Source organism: Thermobia domestica, chromosome 16, assembly GCF_964235325.1.
Source record: "Thermobia domestica chromosome 16, izTheDome1.hap1.1, whole genome shotgun sequence".
NCBI lineage: Eukaryota > Metazoa > Arthropoda > Insecta > Zygentoma > Lepismatidae > Thermobia > Thermobia domestica.
In genome coordinates, this window is record NC_137469.1 from 140,378,825 (window position 1) to 140,401,572 (window position 22,748).

General features: G+C 36.7%; 1 protein-coding gene across 1 annotated transcript in view; it reads right to left on the reverse strand.

Annotated features, from left to right (window-relative positions):
* Window positions 1-3,628: 3,628 nt before the first annotated feature.
* The window catches only part of LOC145673462 (adenylate cyclase type 10-like), a gene marked incomplete at its 5' end in the record, with an annotated part of 340,084 nt that continues 320,964 nt past the window's right edge, over window positions 3,629-22,748 (reverse strand). Inside the window, 2 exon segments of the mRNA XM_081743183.1 lie at window positions 3,629-3,711; window positions 13,198-13,321. Coding sequence (XP_081599309.1) covers window positions 13,285-13,321 — 37 coding nt within the window.

The window sequence follows — 22,748 nt, forward strand, 5'->3', positions numbered from 1 at the left end:
AGGATTACATTCCATATTATCCAATACGATTTTGAAGGTTCGTCTAATGTAATAGAGCTTAAAGACCTGGATTATTCCTTGGTCCATAGGTTGAAGCCAAGCCGTCGTGTTGGGAGGTAAAAATGTCACTTTTATATTTGGATGCATAGTTTCAAGTTCGCGAGGATGACCTGGTGCATTGTCCAAAACTAGAACTGCTTTAAAGTCTAAATTCTGTTTTTTTTTTATAAATAAGTTTCAACTTCAGAAATAAAACAATTCCGGAACCAGTCACGAAAAATAGCGCTTGTAACCCACGATTTCTTATTAGCACGCCAAAACACTGGCTGGTCGTCCTTGTTTTGATTTTTTAAAGCCCGAGAATTTAACGATCTGTAATGCATCAGTGGTTTAATGACACAATCTCCAGATGCATTAGAACATAACAGCAGTGTAACTCTATCCTTTGCTGAATTAAATCCAGGAGCAGACTTTTCGCATTTAGAAATGAATGTTTTGTTTGGCATTCTCTTCCAAAACAGTGCAGTTTCGTCTGCATTAAATACTTGCTCAGGTTTGTATCCTCCATCGGCTACTAAGTTTGCAAATTCTTCTGGATATCGTTCTGCTGCAGCAGTGTCTACAGATGAAGCTTCTCCAACGATTTTAATGTTATGCAATGATTGTCTCGCCTTAAATTTATTGGACCAACCTTCCGATGCTTGAATTCCTCCACTACATTCCTGTACATTCACCACTACAACTACCATTAGGTTCTTTGAAATGAGCGTAAAGACACTTTGCTTTCTCCAGAACTATTGGACCACTCAGGGGCACCCTTTTTTGGTTGCGCTCTTCGATCCATAATGACAACGCCACTTCCATTTTTTCTATTGCTGGATCACGAACAATTTTCGCTGACAGTGAAGTTGACGCTACAGACGACCTTATTTTGTCTTCGTTTTTTTATCGATCGTACAGTTGATTCGTTGACATTGAATGAGCGTGATATGGATGCAAACGACTCTCCAAGGCGTAAACGATCAAGCATTTCTATTTTCACGTTAAGTGGTAAAACAGATTTTTTTCGTGTCGAAACTCGTTTCTCATTTTTTAGTTGACATTACTGTATAAATTAGGAAGACAGCGGTAGAAACGTGTTACTCGATCACAATTTTTGTAACGAATGGAAAGACGAAACAATAAAACACGCAAAGCGGCTCTTACCAAAGGATGGAACGTCTAATAATGTGGCGGCATTTAAAAATATACTTTATTCATTGAGTAATAATGTTGCTTTCATTCTGTTTGTTTACATTCTCAAAAACACCGATCGCTGCGGTGGGCGGCTTACGTCAAAGTCCGAACCAATACAGCGGCGATATCATTTAACAACATACTTTAGGCAAAGTTGTAATAAAGTCTATTTTACATTTTATTAGTCCATTCGACGGCGTTTACAAAGAATATTGGGTTGGATACCTATTGTAACCCTTTTTATTATGTATGTATGTACGTACCGATTAGATCCGCGAATAAAGAAATCTTTAGCCGCGAATATAAGAATTGGGTCGCATTTTTTTAATCCTCGAATAGTGAAAACGCGAATGAAGGAAGCGCGAATAAGGAGCTTTTACTGTATTTCAATGTAAGAAAAGTTTTGCGTAAATTTCCAAAACAAGAACTTCGGTAAAGAATGAATAATCGAAGATAAGGAAACGTCCACTATATGCTTTCTTTAACCAACTACCATATTGCTATGAACCGAAAATGTATTATAACTCCTCGCTCTGCCCCATACTAAAAGTGATAAATTACTCTCTAATAATTCAATCAAATTTAACAATTCGATGATGAATCCTTTTCCAATATCGTTGCAACAATCACTCATTTCCGATAGTTTATTTCATATATTATTGACCACAATTTATTAGAAGCACATTCCTCTGGTCAGTGTAATAAATTAAACAAAATAATGAAAAAAGATGCACTGGTAAGTCAGTGATTATAAAATTAATTTATCTTTATGCATAGTTTCAATACTTATCAATTAAATTTGACCGAATTAATGTGGATAGCATGCTGGTTTATACGGTTGTGGTTTAATCTTTGATCCTTGACGTACGCGCGCAAAATTTTCTTAGTAACATGACTCCTTCCGTAAAACTTTTCCTACTAACTAGGTGGTTTTGACACTGGCTAAACTCTATATTTAATTGCGTTTTATTCACTAGTGTCAGTACGTTTGATTAAGAAATGATCATTATTTTAAGTATCTGAAGAAATGTTTTCTTGATTCCTTTGTCGGGTCCCTTTTAGGCTTACAAACAATGATATGCGTAAGTACCTTAATAGACGATTATGTCAGTCTACCTATCGACAAGCTTCAGAGGAGAAACGGCAATAAATATGGATAAGTGGATATTGGAATGGAATCAGTGTCCTAAGAATATATTTCATTTTCCCCGTTGAGTCTCTATTTAAACTTGAAGAGGTTGATGCTAACAATTAGCGATTTCAGTCATAGATATAATAAGAAACGTTCGTATTGTTTCCTACTACTTGACTTGTAGAAAGCCTTCGATGGTTTGTGACATCATAGGTTAATTTATAAACTTCATTTCTTGGAACTACTAGCGAGCAGTATACCTTTTATATACAATTTTATTTACAGTAAATACTTACTATATGAATTTGGCGAACCAGGAATCGTACCTTGCACGTCGACTTTTACTTTTGAGGTTGACACTCGTCTACAGATCGTTGATTCTCGTCGTGGAAATTCATCAGAAAAGTTAAACAGCATGCAATGGATTTATTTTCTACCTGCTGTAATCAATGGAAGCTAAAGAACAGTAGTAATAAAACGCGAAACTTTGTCATTCAAGCACAGAGAGCATGAAGTCGCATATCAAATGTTGCGTCACTAGTTAAGGTTAAGGTCTACGGAGCTCACATGGGCCTAGTTCCTGTGTATTATAAAATAACTAGAACTAATACCTGATTTCAAACTAATTGAAACTGGGAATCGTATTTTTAAACTCTGAAAGAAAAATTATCAATAAACTTAGTATTTTGAGTAGTTTGGTTAGAACTACGTAGGCTTTCAATTTGGTGTCCTCACTAGAATTTATAAGGCCTTCCTACAAGGAGTTAAGATGGGTGTCCGATCAGCATGCACTCCAAAACTCGCGGGATTAGTATCGCTATAATTCTTTGCAAACTCTTATCACCATTTATGATATGACGCATTATTTCATCGTAAAAACATCTCTTTAAGGCTTATCAATTGCACATCCTTCACCCTAAAATTTATCTATCATTTGCAAGTTAAAAAAAAACTACTAATTTAACATTTCAGATGTTCTTTCCCATTCAGAATCAAATTTCCCCAGTAGAAAACAACTTTATGTATCTTGTTCAAAAAATGATGTGAGACCATTTCTTTTATTCCATATAAGAATGATTCATTCATCCATTCAAAACATATGTAGAACTAAATATAAATGTATTATGTTTCAAATGTATTATGAAGCTTACGCTTACCCATCATTACTCCCATTTTTCTGGAAACCAAAAGAATATATCTAATGTAGTAGAAACAATGATTTTCTGTTAATAATATTCAAGGATATTAATTCATTTTTACCTGGTCTAATACTGGTTTAAAGAGGAATACTTTGAGATTTTCTACGTCCGCAGTTCTGGCTGCTTCTTCCAATTTTCGTCTACCTAAAAACGAAAATAATAATAACAATGATAACTATTTTTGTACAATTAAAAGGTCTTTTATATTACAGAAGGAAACTATGATGATTATAAACCTCCTAAACAGCCGCGGTGGCTCAGTGGTAGTGGTAGCGCGTTCACCTCTGGTGCGTAGAGACCCGGGTTCGATACCAGCCCCCGCCAAGTGGACTTTGTGGTGGACAAACATCGTGTGCGTGGATTTACTCTAGGTTCTTCCGTTTCCTCCCACTATTTCATCCATTATTTCATCATCACCGTCTCCTTTGTCCTAACCGGCGTACCGTGGGACCTTAAACCCAAAGATTTCATTTGGAATGAAGGGTTACGAGAGATTAAAACTATTGTTAGATGCCTAGCAAGATTCCAAAACCTACTTCTCGCTAGTTCTGACCTTTTTTTCAATATGTATTGAATCCGCAAGTTGTAATGTACTTCTATCATTTCCGATTTCGAAGAAAAGATAAGGTATTATTGGGATGTTTGATTAATGCAAAAAAAAACGCTTATTTCTATTACAGTTTTTACTTTATAGTGACCAACGCCACAACCGGATGTGGTTGATTTCTGCAATTTTCGGTTTGAATAGAAGGTTCAGAGTGAATGTGAGAACTTTTCTTAGAAAACTAAATCGATTCTTAAAAAAACTATCTTTTTTATATAGTATTTGATCTATGTAGATCAATACTGAGACTGGAAGTTGTAGTAAATTTATATCACTTCCTATTTTAGTACATTGTTAAAGATGGAGATGAAAGTCTTCTTTGGACACTGGATGAATTTGCAAGAAACCATGTCTCGCTATATGATACTGTCCTTCCACTCAATGTTAAACCGAAAATGGCTAATTTCTACCTCTACCCATGTATAGTGTACGCAGATTCGCAAATTCTTTTTTGTTTTATTTTTTCTTTTTTTGCATTTTTAAAACTGCAACATAATTCGTATTTCATTTACTTCTTTTAAAATACAAATTCGTGTTGAGTGTTGTTCTTTTCTCTTAGTTAGAACGAAAGACTTTTCGTTCTTCCCGTCTGAGCATCCGAGTTCCCCCTTCTTGACCTCCGGGGTCAACCATCTGGTAGATTACAACATCCCCTCTCAACAGGGAGATGTCTGGCTCTGTGTCTGACATATATGTAGTCTTGTATTAGTTATATTATTATTATTATTATTAGTGGTAGAAAACTTTTAACGAAGTCCATATAATCTGTATGTTTAAAAATATTTCAATTATTGCTCCTAAAAAGAAGATTATTTTTCTGTCCTCAAACTGCAGATGTTTATATATGTTATTTTCGAAGGGTCTAGGGATAAATTACAGCAAGAAGATCCTTGGTTCAAACATATATAAAATCTTTGTTCTTTAGTATTTAAAACCATTTATGTTTTACATTTTAAGTGATTCAATGTATGAATTTTAAGTGATTATTTGTATGAATATTGTATATCTCAATGTATACCACTCTTCCAGAGTTTGGGGATAACACGTCCAAGAACACGGAGTACATATACACGCATGCGCACCAACATAATCTTCTCTTCTCATATAGCACCACCCAGGCACCCTATTGTAAACCAATCTTGGTGTTAGGAGAATGACGTGTTCCAATGGCTTTTCTTTCCGCCCCTCGGAGAAGCACTTTTCTCAGCTGACTTTGCCCCTAGTGTCGTGTGCACACCAATCTACTTTCTTTTCAGGCTGCTGGCTACTCTTCGGTTCCTCCCCAGGGAACTTTCGGACTACCACGCATGTCCAACCTCTGACCTCACGGTCCGAATGCAATGTCTGCACACATTACAATGCTGCACAGGAAACGTAAATTGGTGCCGTGTGCAAAGCTGATCGAGCCCCTTAAAAACTCGTGTTTTTGGCTCGATCGTCGGACAACGTCCCTTTTTTGAGGCCCCTCAGAGTCGTGCTATCTAGACGGAGTCCGCAATTTCTTAGGCACGATTCAGCCCAGGATTTCCGAGTAAGTTTCTAGTTGTCCTAGCCGTCATTCTGCCTCTTACTCTCTCGGATTCTCCGGAGGCAAACCTACACTCTTGGTTCCATCCATACCTTATCCTAGTGGCTAACTTGGCACTCCGTTTCTAAAAGCTTGACGACAGCCAGGAGTCTGCCCATAATTGCTGGTCGGCTTAGGAAACTGACGGTCAAAGTTACCTCTTTCGAACTTGGCACTCTACTTCTGAAAGCTAGCTCCAGCCGGGACCTGTGCGCCCAGAAACTGCTGGCGAGCTTAGGAAGTTGACGTTCGAAGTTCTGTCACACCCCTATTTGATGTGTGTTTTGACAGACTCTAGGTTCATTGCCTAGCTGACCTAAACATACGAATAAAATCAAATAGTTACACCTTTGCACCTAACCTACTAGAACTGACTCGTGCCTCCCAGTCTAGTGAAGTTTTATTTTATTTTGTGTTTCTCTGTGCAGTTGATTATCGATTGGAACCTGTCACGTAAGTCAAAGTATTTACCTCACATATAGTTACACTTAGCGCCCCAAGCTCGTGGACTTGTAAGAACATTAGGAACAATAAACTGCAGGCTTACTGCAAGGAACTTTATTTCTGAGTTTTTGCATTTAAGTGATATCCCAAGGGGTTGGTAACTATCAAGTTTTCGTCGAGATAACGATTCCACCGTTCTCTAGTTAGAAGTTAAGTCTTGGCCGAGGCCATCGCTACCTTGTAAAAGCTAAGAACTTCAGATTGGTTGTTAGCTGAGTTCCTGTTCCAGTATAATTTGCCACTCGAGTTATAATTGGTAATTTGCAGAAACTTTGTTGACCAATTAGGAGTATTTTGGTTAATTACTAAACTCTCTTTTGTGGGTGCCGGTCTTCGCAAACGCATACCACCGGCCCGCTACACATGGGTAAATTATCTTCATTAACGAACATTTCGAAATAATTATTTTAGCTGTCGATCCCAGGAGACGGAATTCAATAATTCACTTGCATTTAGTAGTTAGCGTGTGAAGCAAAAGTCGTATAGGCGTACAAACTAATATTACAATATTGTAAATCCCACTTGAGTGATCCTGATAAGTTGACATGTGTTTGCCATATTTGGTTATATTAGGTAGTAGTACTGTGGAAGAGAGAACGTTGAAGTATTGAAAATCTAGGTCCTGTTCTATGAATAGTTTTCGTTATGTTGAGAACGTAATATACTGAAAACTATCGAAATCAACACTGAAAAATCCCGACATTTCAAACTATCGATCGATACATCGAAATATTGCAAGTCCTACCTACGACCCTGTGCACCAAAGGTGCGCGTGCTAGCCAATAGGCTAGCGGGAAGAGCTGTGCCCAAACTCACGAAATCAGCGCTCACGATTTCGGAACTCACGCTCACTGGATCTCAACCTCACAAAGTGAGCGTGAGGTTGAGTGAGTGTGAGGTCAGACTGGTGATGTGAGCGTGAGGTTGATTGAGCGTGAGGTCAGACTGATGAGTTGAGCGTGAGGTCAGACCAGTGAGGTGAGCGTAAGGTCGATTGGGATTGAGGTCGAAATGAGTTTGTGAGAGTGAGGTTAGGTCAAAGTGGTCACCTCTGCCGGTTACCGTTGTGTATTGCCAAAAATAAAACACTGCTAGAAACCATCTTTAAGAATAACTTTCAGCCATGTTAATTGGCCTATAGTCTGTTCCATGCTTCTTCGGATATTATAATTACTTTTAAGGGATTGATAATCATTACTTCTGACATGGCATGTCGTAGACAAAATACTACGACAGAGTGGCTGACATAATTTAGTAGGGCACTAAATTGAGTTAAGCTTACATTCATAGTTTCTTAGTACAGAAACGCTGTTATTTTGAAATACAATTTTCTTTAGCGATCTAAGTTTGGACCCATTTCCTCCCACTTTCTTCATTCCACCATTCATTCATTTCTCACCTTCACCGTCTCTTTTAGCCTAACCGGCATAATCGTGGGACGTAAAACTCAAAAATTTCATTTCATTTTAAATCATTTTAAATGGATTCAACAATTCTAATTTTCATTTCTGCCAGGCCCTATGAGCAAGTTGCAAACATCATAAACAATCTGCAATAATCAGGCTCGCATGCAGGATGCGTTCAAACTTCTCTCTCTTGGCTCTAGAAAAGGTTTCGGATGGTTGGTTGGAACTCGTATCTACATTACCTGGGTAAAATGTGAGGGAGAGTTGCGTTTAGTATTAACATTTTTGTATTAGGTCATTTAGGGAGATATCGACACTCAGGAGATTTCGACGCTTTTAAGGTCTGGCAAAGTTAGTGATTATACACGCACGCGAGAAGAAACATACAGTGCGTGGAAAGTTAGTGTCAGTTTTCAGTGACAAGTTGCATATGCAGATAAGTTAATTTTGCCTGTTGCAACGGAAGCGGAAGCCTCTAAAATAAGTACATAAAACTTTATTTAACAGAGGCTATCCATGTTATAAGTTTCAGTAAATCGAAAATAAGGTATAGCCGTAATATATATGTTAATGAAAAGAGGTAAAGGATTGGTATTAAGGTAGAGTATAACCTCTGTATGCATGTATGTCAGGCTGACATACATTGCTTGTTACAATGACAGCTCGTGTTAGTTTTTCTTAATCAATGTATTTAACGGATAAATCGACAGTGATTATAGGGAGATTTCGACATTAGTTCCTTTGTTATAAGGAAAGTTATCAGACAACAAGATTACCGTCTGGTTCATCTTAGTGTATACATCATAGGTTAGATTACATAACAAACACGCTTTCTCAGCTTCTTGGTCAATTGGTCCGGTTTAAGAATAATGGTAAAGTAGCTTTGGTTTTAGACGAGCACAGTACACGTGTCAAAGATCCTGATATATTAAAGAAAGCCTCTAATGCTGATATAGAAATGTTGTGTCCCACTGCACAGTACTGAAAATTGTCAATCTTCCGCAGTTTGAAAAACAATTTCACCTTATCTTATGGTAACTGTGTTCGTACGAACCCTAGCAAAATGTTGTGAAAGAAGACTATAACTAAACTGCAGTGTTGTGCAGTTTCAGATGGGAGAAATCAGCCTCTGTTGGATTCTTCGCATTTGGATTCCGAAAATGATTGTCTTAAATTGTGATTTTCAATTATTGATTACTATGAGTAGCAAATACTGAAAGCAATATGTTGGGAAACAGGTGTAAAACAAAGGTTATTTTAACGAGCTTACATTGTTTCAGTGTTCTTCAGGTTGTAATGAAACGCAGCAAAGTTTGCAAATAAGCCGTTCGTAGATAGTAACAACCTTAGATCTAGTATTTCATTGCGTTTTATGTCTCTTGTACTCCAAAGATATGAAGGATTTCATTGTTTACATAATATCGACGTCTCCCATACTAAGTGTCGATTTCTTCCGTAAGATTTCCAAAACCTACTAATCCACATCAGTCCGTTTATGTGTTCTTGTACTTTAAAATACTACATTTTAGAGGAAGGGTTTGTGTTTCCTAGCTAGGCCAATTATTACTGTCAAGAATTATCGGTTTTGCAGAATATAATTATCGTAACTTTCATAGTAATATCGACTTGTTTTTTAACGTGTCGTAATGTCCGTAAATGACCTTATATTATTTGCAGTAATCTGCTGAATAGTTTGTGCATTTACATTAGTAGTGATTTATATAGTTAAGGAGTGGTCTGTATTCACAATTTATTTATTTATATGTTGCTGCTGTAGTTTAACTTCAATCCTGGATTCCTGTTAATAGTACAAGATATCAATGCAGTGATAATTAATATTGTGCATAGAGAGTATATTAACTTCGTTTTTCTGTGATTGACTCTTTTTGGTTCCTTAAGGGCCGGTTCTTTTCGAGGTCTTCGAACCATGACAACATTCTTCTTTCGGGAAAAGCCTTCAACGTTTGGGCAAGCACCACCACGACGATGGGAAAACACCACGGAGCCATGATATTATGCTAAACATGTAAAAAGCTTCAAAGAGGTGAAAACTGTTAAAATGCTCCATCTGTAAATAATAATTGCACTTTTGAGAATAATTTTCAATTGACAGACACAGACGAGGAAACTTTCGTAGATGCAGAAGATAAATCACGTCTTGTAGTGGAACGACTTTTTTTTTTTCGTTTAGCAACACAGATGCTAGCAGTTAGCAAGATTTATGACTATCTTATTTGTATGTGTCTTTTGGTCTTTTCTTTATACTCAGCGTGAAAAATATCATCGCAAAATAAGTTTTGACTAATTTCTGGTAAATTTTAACATGTAGAGTTTTCAGTTCTCGTTGGACAATAAATGCAACACTACTGCTCCTAGCCTGGTAAAAAAAACTTCGTAATAAATTGCATCTAAGATATTCTTATTTCCTCTGTATTCTTTTTGGTTTCTTCTTATTGAGTTTGTAAAATACAGATGAGCATAACTAATTCTCTTATTTCCCCCTACCAGTTTCTATGTAAAAAAAAAATCAAAAATTCATTTTCTCTTGGTGTTAATTGCGAGTTGTGTGGTTAAATGTTCTGAATGCAGTATGAATTGGCACAAAAAATAATGAGGAGTATGGCTACAAATCACTTCTTTCTGGTTGCTTAAACAAATCTACGGATGTTTAGAACACTGATCTTAATGACGTTGAAGTAATAATGATGAAGGGAGAAATATTTTCATTCTTATGTTTGAATCCAGTCGAATTTTAACAGCTCCTAAAGGAAGATAAACTTAACTCCAGAATATGTCCAACTGTTTTGCAGGTTCTGGAACAATTCGAGGATAATGTAGAATGTGAAGAAACGTAAGAGATTTTTTTAAAAAATCCCCTGCTTCAGTGACAGATCATCTCAATCGAGTGTACTTATTTCAGTACAGGGGTTGTTCATCCTACGTTTGGCCGATTTTGTTCTTTCCAACTCCCGGGCAGAATGGACTCACCCGACTTGGTTCGTGGCGTACATCAGTGTTGTGCAGTGGCTTCCTGGGAACGGAGTTGTTTTCCGCGCGGACGGCAATAACGCACAAAACAGGACCATTCTTGTGAGTGTTGTGTTAAATTTGATTCCAAGTGTGTGTGTTTCCTCTCTGTGACCAAAATGCCGCTCAAAATAAGCCGGTTTTTTGAAGGCTATGTTGCGGCTCTTTATGACGTCCACTTTAGTGTTTCTGTCATTAGATAACAGTGCAAAAATGGTTGCAACATCAGTTGAAGTGGAATAAAAAATGTTATTAAAAAGTACAAGGACAACGAAGCTCCACCATTTGGATCATCAGCGAAGTTGCCTAGGAAGCGGGAATGCACCAAGACCACCTTCACCTTGCAAAGGAAACTTCGCAAACTGGCAATGCAAGAAAATCCGCCAACACAAAGGTGTATGGCGAATCGTCTTGATGTGTCTTTGGGGACTGTGAACCAGGCAGTACACCATCAACTCAAGCTGGAAAATGTCATGAAAGCTCGCGGCCATCTTCTCACGGATGCCACCAAAAGGAACGAAAGTGTAACGCCCGGAAGCTGTACAAACGGCATCTGGCAAAACAAAGGTGGATGTATGTCGTAACGCTCGATGAAGCGTGGATTTACCTTTCCGACTGCGGCAAACCAAGAGCCATCATGTACCGAGAGAAAGGCGCGAAGAACTTCAGAAGGTCGGTCCGTGTCTGTAAAGAATCCTTCCCAAAAGAGTTTATGGTCGTTACTGGCTACTGTTACCGAGGTAAACTGAAGATTCGTAGCGTGGCGAAGAACTGCAAAGTAAATTCGCAGTATTTTCAGGAGCAGATCATGCGGCCGACCTACGAGCATGAGATTCGAACAATGTACGGAAATGACGCCAATCTGGTGCGCATTTACATGACAAGGCCTCACCACATACCTCACGATCGTCCCTCGCATTCTACAGGGAGATGGAGGAGGCAAGTGGTATACAGGTGATACGTTTCAATGACGTAACTGTTAAATCTCCAGATGCAAGTCTTATGGACTTTGAGGATTTGGATTGTTGAAGCTGGCTTTGGGGAAACGGCTTGTGACAAGTGTGGACGGACTTTGGAAAGCTGTGCAAAGGGAATGGGACAAGATTCCCCTCCCAGTTCTTCAGAGAAACCTAATACAGTGGAAATTACGCTTTCGGGCTATTGTTAGGAACCAAGGGAAGCACATCGAGCACTTGCGGACCTTGCGCCATGGATTCTTCTAAATTTTTAGGTAAGTCGAAATTGGCCAAATGTAGACTGAACAACCTCTGTAATAGAATCATTGCAGAGTCAGTCCATTTAACTAACCACAGCTATCTCGATAGTAGACGAGTTTACATCACAAATGAACTAATCTTGTATCTGAATTATGGATGGAGTTGAAATACTCAACTACAAAGTTAAAATACTCAACAACAGGACAATGTGTCTGCCGACAGCAAACATTGAACAAAACTTAATTACGATGTTCAATAAATAATAATATTTGTTGAAAAATGCATCTTGCTGTTTTAATCTGTGAGTAATGTTTCTACACAGCTCGTAGCCAGAATTTCTTAATAGAGGGATCCGTGACATGAAATACTGTGTTTATCACACCAGGGGCTCGATTGTTTTAAACTTTTTCACTGGCAACATATATTGGTTAGTTAGGACAACACAATGAGGGTATGTTATTAAGTATTTTAATAACAAACTATGAAGAAATTTCGAGTAAAAGAACATAAAAAATATATATATATTGAAAAAGATTTTGCAATATCTACATTTATTTCTCTGCTCATTCAAATATAACAATTTTCCTTTCATTATGACTTCAACTATTATAAAAAGTACATATCCACTAGTGAAACAAAATAGTATTATCCAGTAATGTCTTGTAAAATAATTTACAATGTCTGCGTTCATTTCGCAGAGTCGGTTTATCGATCGTCAATTTTATTCCATAGAATTATCATGGAGCTACATGGAATTCGGAATGCTCCGTTACAGTAATACTCATTTATAACTTGACTCCCCCCCTTTCGTTTCCACCACACAAAGCTCCTTATAAGAAAGAGTAACCAAACACTCGTTCTAGCTCTTTATTTTTAACGCTGATTCTTCTCTTTCTCGTTTCTTTTTGTTTTATCCTTATTCTTTTTCGTTTCTGGTTTCGAAGGGGTTGGTCTGGACCCCATGGACCGTGCCTGTTTCTAGAGGTAAATGTTTTAAGCATTGAAAATAAACGGGAAATTAAAGCTGTATATAAAAGCCATATTTTAAATTTCTAGAACCATTTTGCTGTGTTAAATTTTAAGGAACTAAGAGCTGTATTTTGATGGTCTCTCATTATAAGACATAAATGTGATAGGAAAGTTAACATTTAAGAAAATATAGTTGATTCGTTGGCCAATAAACCAGTAGAATGTGTTTAGAATCTGGTGAGGAGATTTAGTAATGTATTCATGGGTTTGATTATTAATAAACTGAATATATAATTTGAACTTTGAGAAAGAAATCAACCACTATAAAGAACTTACATTTGGATTCGACACCAAATCCCGATATTCGCATATATATGTCGGATAATCCTGATGCTCTTCTTTCCGTTGCAGTTGGCTTTTCTGTCAAAGACATTGTTTCTTTGAATTCTTGAAGAAGTTTTTCTGTAAAATAAAACAATATGTAAATTACATATGCTATACACCTAGGAATACGTTTTTTTCTTACTTAAGAACAAAGGCTTTTCTGTACATTATGATTTTTGATTCTTGGATAAAAGTTATTTTCGTAGATCTCATTCATAGGCTTGATTAAAATATTTTTGTTGCCACATTGGATTTGTGCGGGCTGAATCAAAATTTCTTTGAAAATCAGCGTGGTGTAAGCACATTTTTCATTACTAAGTACTTATCTATTGCGATATTATGTTTGTTTATTCTTCACAGAGTTTACACATTAGAAGCCGGTGTTTGGTGGGTTTTCGAAAGACATTCTCAGCATTGAATAAAGTACGGACGACTCTGACAATTCATTCAAATCAAGGGCGCCGATTTCTCTGTAACTTTAGGGGAGGGGGCATTCAGATATGTGTTTGGATGCAGACGAGGCTCTAAAACTCATATATAAGGATCTTAATACAAATTGAATCTAATTGTGAGAAATATATATTCATAAAAATACATATAACAATAAAAGTTAGTATTAAGTATATATGTATATATATTCATTAAAATACATGGAAACCCACAAGTTTTGTCACTTTCCTTCCCATAAAACATGGAAAAGATACATATACTTACCGAGTTAATGAAAGTACCTGAAAAAAAAAATGCAAGTTCTACAGATTAATACGATGTTGGTTTATCTTTTGCCCTAAAAGTAGGTCTGATACGACATGGAATGGAGTCACAAGGGTCATGAATGGTAGTAAATGGTATATCATTCCACGTGCAGTGCATCACTCATTTCCGTGAGAAAGGAGAGAGGCAGAAAACTACGTCGGATTCTTGTCTCCAAAGCCAACAACAATTATGTATCCTCGGGACTGGAAGGGCCAAAGAAGGTATTCAACTTCGCTCCAATGTTCCTCGAACCGTGCTGAAAAGCTCCAGCGGGGTGAATGGATGCATTGTCATCCTGTAATATGGCATAATTGGCGGAAATATCACCTTGACTATAGGGTGCACATGGCAACATTATCACGAGCAGTGACGTGATCGTTAAGGATCAACACAAAACCCACTGGAAAGCAGGATATTGTGGTCCATAGCATCACAGAGACGTTGCCATATTTCACGTTTAGGCAGAGACATTGCAGATGATAAGCTTCTTTTCTGATCCATCACGACCCGTGATCTAAAAAAAAAAAAAAAAAAAAAAGCGATGACTCATCACATCATATCACAGATTTCCAGTCAGCAGTGGTTCATTTTGCATGCTCGGGGCACCATTGACGTCATCGTGCTAAAGCTTTATCCATACCAGTGGTTTCGCCGTGCAACTCAATCCTGTATGTTCATACACAGGCTGCGGGAGGTGCTAATTGTGTTTCTCTGTCACTACCAACATAATCACAGGACGGTTCTATTTTTATGCTCAGCGGGACTTGTCACAAGGGTTTCCTCGCCCTCTGTCGTTCTTCACTAATGTGGTTTTGCAGTTTCATATTCTGTCATGAGCTTGGACACTGTACCTAGCGACACACCCATTTCATTAACCACTTTCGTCACGTTCGCAGCACATTCCTTCGGAAAGCAGAGAGGTCGTCCATTTTACAGTATCGCCATCTGTTTCACTACATGCTATCGATATATTTATTGCTCATCATGTAGTACGGAATTGACCCTAACACTACCATCAATAACCTGGCGCTGTGGTTCCAACACGACCGTTGCCAATTCAACATCCAATGTGTTCCCAACTCTAGTGCTCGGTTGCACCAACCGAGGATTAAGATCGGATAAGATAATCGGTTGATTATTTTTTTCTTTGGATAAGAATCTTACGTCGTTCCACCAACAGTTTGTGAGAAAAGATTAACTTATCCACGAATAATCGGAAGCTGTATAAAACTATGACGTTTGCGACATCATACAATATCATACGTTTGATTGGCAAAAAAAAAAAAAAAAAAAAAAAAGGTGGAGTTACAACTGAAAACTTGTTCACGTAGTATGTGGTAAATTGCCATACTAGATATTGGAAGAAAGCGGGCGAAGTTGACTACTCGGGAAGACTAATATGTTTTAATGCTGGTGGACAAACATATCCTTTAACCAAACAATAAATAAATAAATAAATAAATAAAATACACTGAAATGGGAGCTCTTTTTGATATTTCAAAATGTGCACAAGAGCGCATTTTTTAAAAAAATAAGCTGGATGACGAGGGAGATCCGCCATTCGGATCTCACGTTAAGTTGTAAGACCGGATCTCATATAGCCTCGCTGCTAAACTCCAAACCCAATCAAATATGGATATCTCAGGTCCAAATATTACAAGCAAATAATAATAATAATAAATAAAAAAGAATAGCTCTGTTCTAACAGATCAGGCTTCTTTATCCGCCTGTTAACCGACATTTTCAAATAAGGGTGGATAATCCCTTTTTCTTAAATAATGTTTGACTACAAACTACGCTAAGCTTCACAAAAATACTGCCTTCTCTTAAAGCCAACATTCGGTTTTTGCACTCAATTATAGGCCAGGATAGGGAAGAGTAGAGAATATTAGGGTAGCGTAGCGTAGAGTATTGTAGATTAAGTTAAATTAGGTTAGCTCAATGCTTTGCTATTATTTTCAAATATAGGGTAGGGTAGAATAGGTTATTTTACATTTAGCTCATTGTTTGACCATTATTTTCAAATATTGAGTAAAAAACGAAACTAAATCTTTAAGTTTACGTCCCACGGTCATGCTCTTTTAGCTAAGGGAGACGATGATTGAAACAAGTGAATGGTGATGGAAGAATTGGTGGAATGAAAATGTGAGAGGAATTGGGAGTACTCTGAGAAAATCCACAGACACGATAATGGCCAAATAAATTTTCTTGACCGGCAATCGAAGCAAGGACCCCACGCACTAGGGGTAAGAGCTCCAAGTGTGGGATAGAGTAAGTTATGTTACGTTGCGTTAGGTTTCCTTACATTCAATATTTAGCAATAATTTTGAAATGGAGGATAGAGTAGGAAAGGTTAGGTTAGGTTAGCTCATCGAATTGCCACGTCTCACCATGACACTTTAACAGTTACGCGAACAAGGAACCCCTCCCCACGACTCTGTTTGGACAAGATTTTTAAAACTCAAATTTAAATTTACATTTACATCGTCTCGCCGAATCCGATCAAAAACTAGCAAAGATTTAAGTTTACATTTGCATCGCCAGTTGCGTATGCTTCATTCCAAAAAGTAACACTGGTGTACGTAAATATGATCCCCTTAATTAAGCAAAGTTTATTTTAGTAATTAAAAGTCGGGTTTGCATAATGTTACCAATTGAAGGGTTTGGTGCAAGGAATAGGCAGCTCCCCTATTTCCAGTATGTAGCAAATTAAAAGAAAAAAACATTTTGGAGCTGCCTCCGTTTTCACGAAAAGTCCTCCATCTGCCGCATTTCCTTGTAACTAGCGGGTGGAGCTGCCTCATTCTTGTACAGTTCGCGGCATAGAAAATGTTACAAAATTTCTAAGTCAAAATTAATAACAAACTCCTGCCCCGTTTTCTTATGCATCCAAAAATACAGGTCTCAATCGATTACTTGCTTCTAGTATTCAATACAACTCCTCCCCCTCCTCTACCTCTCCTTGTCTAAAGCAGTGAGTGTGACGTAGTACATTCTTTCCATTCAGCTGAAAAAGAAACAGGAATCAAGTTTACAACGTTATAGCTTTAAAACAGTTTTTTCCATTCGTTTGTTCTGAAATATTTTTAAGAGCCTAAATTTAAAAAAAAAAACTCACACAATGTTCCCAGAGCTTCATAAAGATCTTTAGTTTCATTCTTTCCCTTCTTTAAAGACTGCAAGCTACTAAGATGCTCCCTAAGAAATCTATGGAAATTGCCAATAACGGCAGTAGGTTTTGTGCTTCTTAAAATCTGTAATGCACGCACAAGATCTAAAATATCTACCGACAGAAATGAGTGTTATTCAATAATTCATTCTATTTCTTTTCAGTAATTGCAAGCAAATGTTCCAGGGGGGGGGTCGTTTGAGCAGGACAGGAGGGTATAATTACCCCCTCCCTTGAGCTTCATAAATACGTATTGTTTGATCAAATGTATAGTAATACACTAATAAAAAGTGAAAATTTTATGTCGGCGAAGAATCTTCCCCCCAATAAAATCTAAAAGACACTGCTTTTAGCAAAAAACCTATAGAGTTACGATAGCACATTGCTAGAGAGCTTACATTTGGTTTCAAGAGTAGAAGGTTTGATCTCAAGCCATATGAGTTCCTGGGCGACATTGAGAGAGAGGGGGAGAGAGAGAGAGTGAGACTCAAGTATGGAGACAGAGAGGGATGATTTATATACACAGATTTAGAAGTGGGGAAAAATGATAGGACAGCATTCGTATTATGACGAAAATTGTGATTTTGTGAAACAGAAGAAGGGAAGGTTTCGAACTGCGAGGATCACATTAGGCAGTTGTCGAATTAAGGTGGAGAACTCTTTTTAGAGCATCAGATGATTACGAAGGCAGAGAAAGATCTTGAGAACTGAGGAATTAAGAATTTAAAAAATCTGAAACTTCCGAGACAGGTCACTAACTTTGAAGTTATCGAACCATGACTTTCTCCACTCTGCTACGGAGAACTCTATGTACTCGTTATATATGTTTCCTTTAGCTATGTTGAAAGCTAACTTAATAATATATTTCAAAAGTTGACTCAGTGGATGCGCCGTTCAGATATGATGTAAACCTCTTGTAACTTAGTTACAATGTATCGTGGCGGATATAAATCATTGATCAAGTAATGGCGACTGCTTTGAAACAAATGCAGAGTATGTGAATTAAAGCAGTCATATGTGTGGTTTCGTGTGAAGAAGAAACAAACTTGTGATAAAAAGGTTTAAGAACAACTCAAGGTATTAATACAAACTTTGCAGAAGATTATTCACTTATATCAACAAAAGGAATACGAAAGATGTTCTGAAACGGAGAAATACAACTTTGCAAGCGGAGGCAAAGAAACCTAAAGTAACGACACTAAAGACGAGTCATTTACGCGTTGTGATCGTGGTTCATTGGTCAAAGCCCTGGATCAGTAATCTGGAGGTTCGTGGTTCGAATCCATGTCGGGAATTTTTTTACTTTAGGATTGTTTATGGCGATTGATCAAGGATAACACACGTCTTATATTCAGATATTTGAATACTCGGATGTTTCAATACTTCAACTATCCAATCTTCATGAATAATACTAGCAATAATAATAAACTAATAATAATAATAATAATAATTATTATTATTATTATTATTATTATTATTATTATCTCGCGGAAGATTGAAAGCTAGGACCTAATTATCGCTCAGTTCATACCATTACAAGCACAAACGACATTTGACAAGAATATTTTGGGTTTTGGTTTTGTTTAATGTTGCACACGAGAAGAGAAATTTTTCTTTTCGTTTCTAAAACAAACAAAAAAATTAGAATTAATATTTTACATTCGAGACGGGACAAAGCTAACTCAAATTATCGTTTCGTTTTGGAGATGAGAATCGAGACGGGACGAAAAGTATCGTGAACATTTCTCGTCTTGTCTCGATTCTCAAAATAGTGTAGGGCCATTCATTAAGTAACAATTACTATGTAGACTGAATCTTATAGGCTTTTCGTTACTTTGTATTTCAGAGCTCGTTGAATTATAGTCTGTGTAGGTTTTTTTGTAGCAAAGCTTTTAAAATTACCTCTGCATATCCTAAAAAATTAGTTTATTATATACCTTACTGTTAAGTGATATTCAGATATTTTTATTACACTTATTTTCCTTAAAACATACAGTAGAACACTTTCTACATGAAACTTTAGTGGAAAGCTTTTGTTTAAAATGTGGGTAGTTGAAGAGGTGTGTCTTGAAGGTACGAGACCCCCTTTCCGAAATCCCTACTTTTAAGTAAGTTTTGCCAAATTTTAGTTCTACTTTAAACCTTTTAATACCATTATTTATTATTATTATTATTATTATTATTATTATTATTATTATTATTATTATTATTATTATTATTATTATTATTATTATTATTATTATTATTATTATTACTGAAGTATTGTTAGTTTAATGGTTCAACCTCTTCCACCCAGCTCCCGCATAGTGAGCATTGTACTGAACAAAGACCCTGTGTGTAGGTTTTCTCCGGGTTCCGCTTCCTCCCACTTTCTTTATTCCAATATTTCTTTCATTCTCATCATCGACGTCTTGTGTAGCTTAGCCGGCATAACAATTACTTAAAAACAAATTTTCTGATGGTTCTTGTGAGTTCTGTATCCCTACTTTCTACATGAAATTTATCTCGAAACTTTCCGTTATAACATTTAGCTAGTTGTTGGGACGTATGCAGAGGGTATGTCCTAATGGTCCTGGCACTGCTCTCCATCCCGGCTATTTTGTAACTTCTGCCTAACGCTACGGGCGATTTTACAGATTTTAATACAATGTGTCCTCATACAGAATCTGTCTTCTATATTATTATTATTATTATTATTATTATTATTAGTAGTAGTAGTAGTAGTAGTAGTAGTAGTAGTAGTAGTAGTAGTAGTAGTAGTAGTATATTTGAGACCTCAATATTACGTCCTATTCCAATACAAATTAGCATACTCAAGAAAAATAAAAAAAATGATTTGGATCCTCTATAACGATGAATTGCCCTATAAGAGATACTTTGGAAAGAAAAGAGGGGGAAAAGAAGGTGTTAGCTACTGGTCAATATGAAAATCGAACCTTCGGATGCCTGAACAGAAACTAAGTAGGATTTGTCTTCATCACGATACATAGTAACAACCTTTTTTTCGTAATAGATATTGCATTATGTATGCGTTATATTGATATTCTAACAAAACATAGAAACATATATATATATATATATATATATATATATATATATATATATATATATATATATATATATATATATATATATAAATAGTTCCTATTTACCAATTTTTGTTGAATATTTGGAACGTGTTGAAAATGGCGAACGAAAATATTTTTATTATTTCTAGTTAGAGTGGAAGAACTTAATAAGAATTCCACAATGACGTTTCAGACAAACTTGTGACTCATACTAGGCCTGAAGGATGACCCCCCGTTTTGTACTCATGAATTGTTTGCGAAACACGCCAAAGTTTACAGACAGTAGAAATCGAGATTGTAGACTGTGACGTCATGTTGTTAGTGTTTCCTCTAATGAGAGAAATTGACTATTTTTCATGTTATTATAGTTCAGAAATATCTACATTCTACATTATAAAAATTTTCTGAATATCCACGCAGGGACGCAAACCGCGGATCCCTAGCTCAAGAAACGAATGCTCAAGCCACTACCCTAAGATCGCTCTTTTAAATAAGAGTCAAGAAATACTCGTCTATGTAGCAAATTGCAAAGGTTTAAGATTCCAATGTTTTGTTTACGATGCAACAATGATTTCTGTCATGATAAAATACTAAAGTCCAGAGAATTAAAGTTCAAATTTTAAAAAAGACCGAAAGTATCTACGTAACTTATCTCTATTATATTCGGTTATTCTCGTTTTACAGGTATTTCCAGTAACCTTAACGACATGAACACGAACACAGATACAGCGAGAACATTTAATATTTTAAAGGCTCTCCCACCAAGAATCGAAACCAGACCCCGCCTACTGAACTATATGATGGATTCCCAAGCCAAGTAAGCTTAAGACTGACAACATCGTGATCGTGGCTTTTCTCGGGACACTCCCAATTTCTCATCCCAGCATTTCGTCCATCATAATTTACTTGCTTCAATCATAGTCTTCCTCAACTTAACAGGCATAATCGTTGGACATTAAAGTATAGATTTCATTTTCAAGCTATTAACCCAAACCAATCCGAGTGGAAAAACAGTTGTATTTTCTATTGCTCATTAACGTTTTTTCACATAAAGTATGTAGAAAAAACATGGGGAATCGCAATTCCATTCGAAAGTGAAACAGCAGACTCATAATACCTTAACATAAAGCCATTATATTTCGTTTGGAACTTTTCCAAAATATATACGGATATTCTGAAAAGTGGCAATGTAGTGTCTATTTTCAAACAAAACTAAACCAAATTACCGTTCGTTTTCTGAAATAAACGGACACATTATGTTTCAAGTTCAAAGCGAACCTAAACCAGTTAACAATGAGATGGCTTCGCTCAATGAAATCTTGACCCACAACCCACTGACCCAGCATTCACCGTGACCCAGTCTGACTCATGACCCACCGTGACCCCTACCCACTGTGACCCACTATGGCCCACTACCCACTATGAACCACTCCGACCCACCATCCACCATGAACCACTGACTCACCAATACACATCGACATCAACTCTGACATGATCCACGGCCTCTTTACGGTCTAAAGAGTTTACACTTGTAATACAATCAGGTTCTGAAATTCTAACTAATCGTAGTTTGAATTTCCACCGTCAATCGCTCAAGCGCCGCTCTTACGATAACGATAGATCTGACCTTTACGATATAAAATGGTAGTGTTCGCCATGGGTAAAATTATGAACAAAAGTACAGAAATTTATATTACAAATTTTATGGCTATTTTTCTCACAATAATAATAATAATAATAATAATAATAATAATAATAATAATAATAATAATAATAATAATAATAATAATAATAATAATGATAATAATAATATAGAAGAGAGATTCTGTATGAGGACACATTGTATTAAAATCTGTAAAATCACTTGTAGCGTTAGGCAGAAGTTTCAAAATAGCCAGGATGGAGAGCAGTGCCAGGACCATCAGGACATACCCTCTGCATACGTCCCTACAACTAGCTAAATGTTATAACGGAAAGTTTCGAGATAAATTTCCCCCACTTCACCGCTCGCATAACTTTCAGAGCCTGTCCCAGGGTTAATATTGTCATTTTCACTTTTGAATATCGATAACAAAGAAGAAAATATAGCAACCTTGAAAAGAAAATTGAATCTGATATTTAAATGGATTCAGAGACGGGCTTATCCTTTGCGGGCTCCAGGGAAAAGAAGCCTGGCGGTGCCCTTCGCCGATTGTATCCAATATCAGAAGTAAAGCGCTAACGACAAAATAATACTGTGTGCAATATTAAATCATACTGGCTTTTGAGTTTCATTCTATCTTCTCTTTGTTACACGGTTTAAAGCTAGACATAAAAGTTCAAATGCTTTATTTCCGCAAAACTTAAATGTAACAACTCCATTTGGAATAAAATCAATATTACATATGCTGACACTATATTATGATTGTACACAGGGGTAAAAGTGGATCTAAAACAGTAGGAGGACGCATGATGTCACCCTGTTCCCCGTACCTACCTTTGTCCATTGTAATTTTATTAGGAAGTTGGGG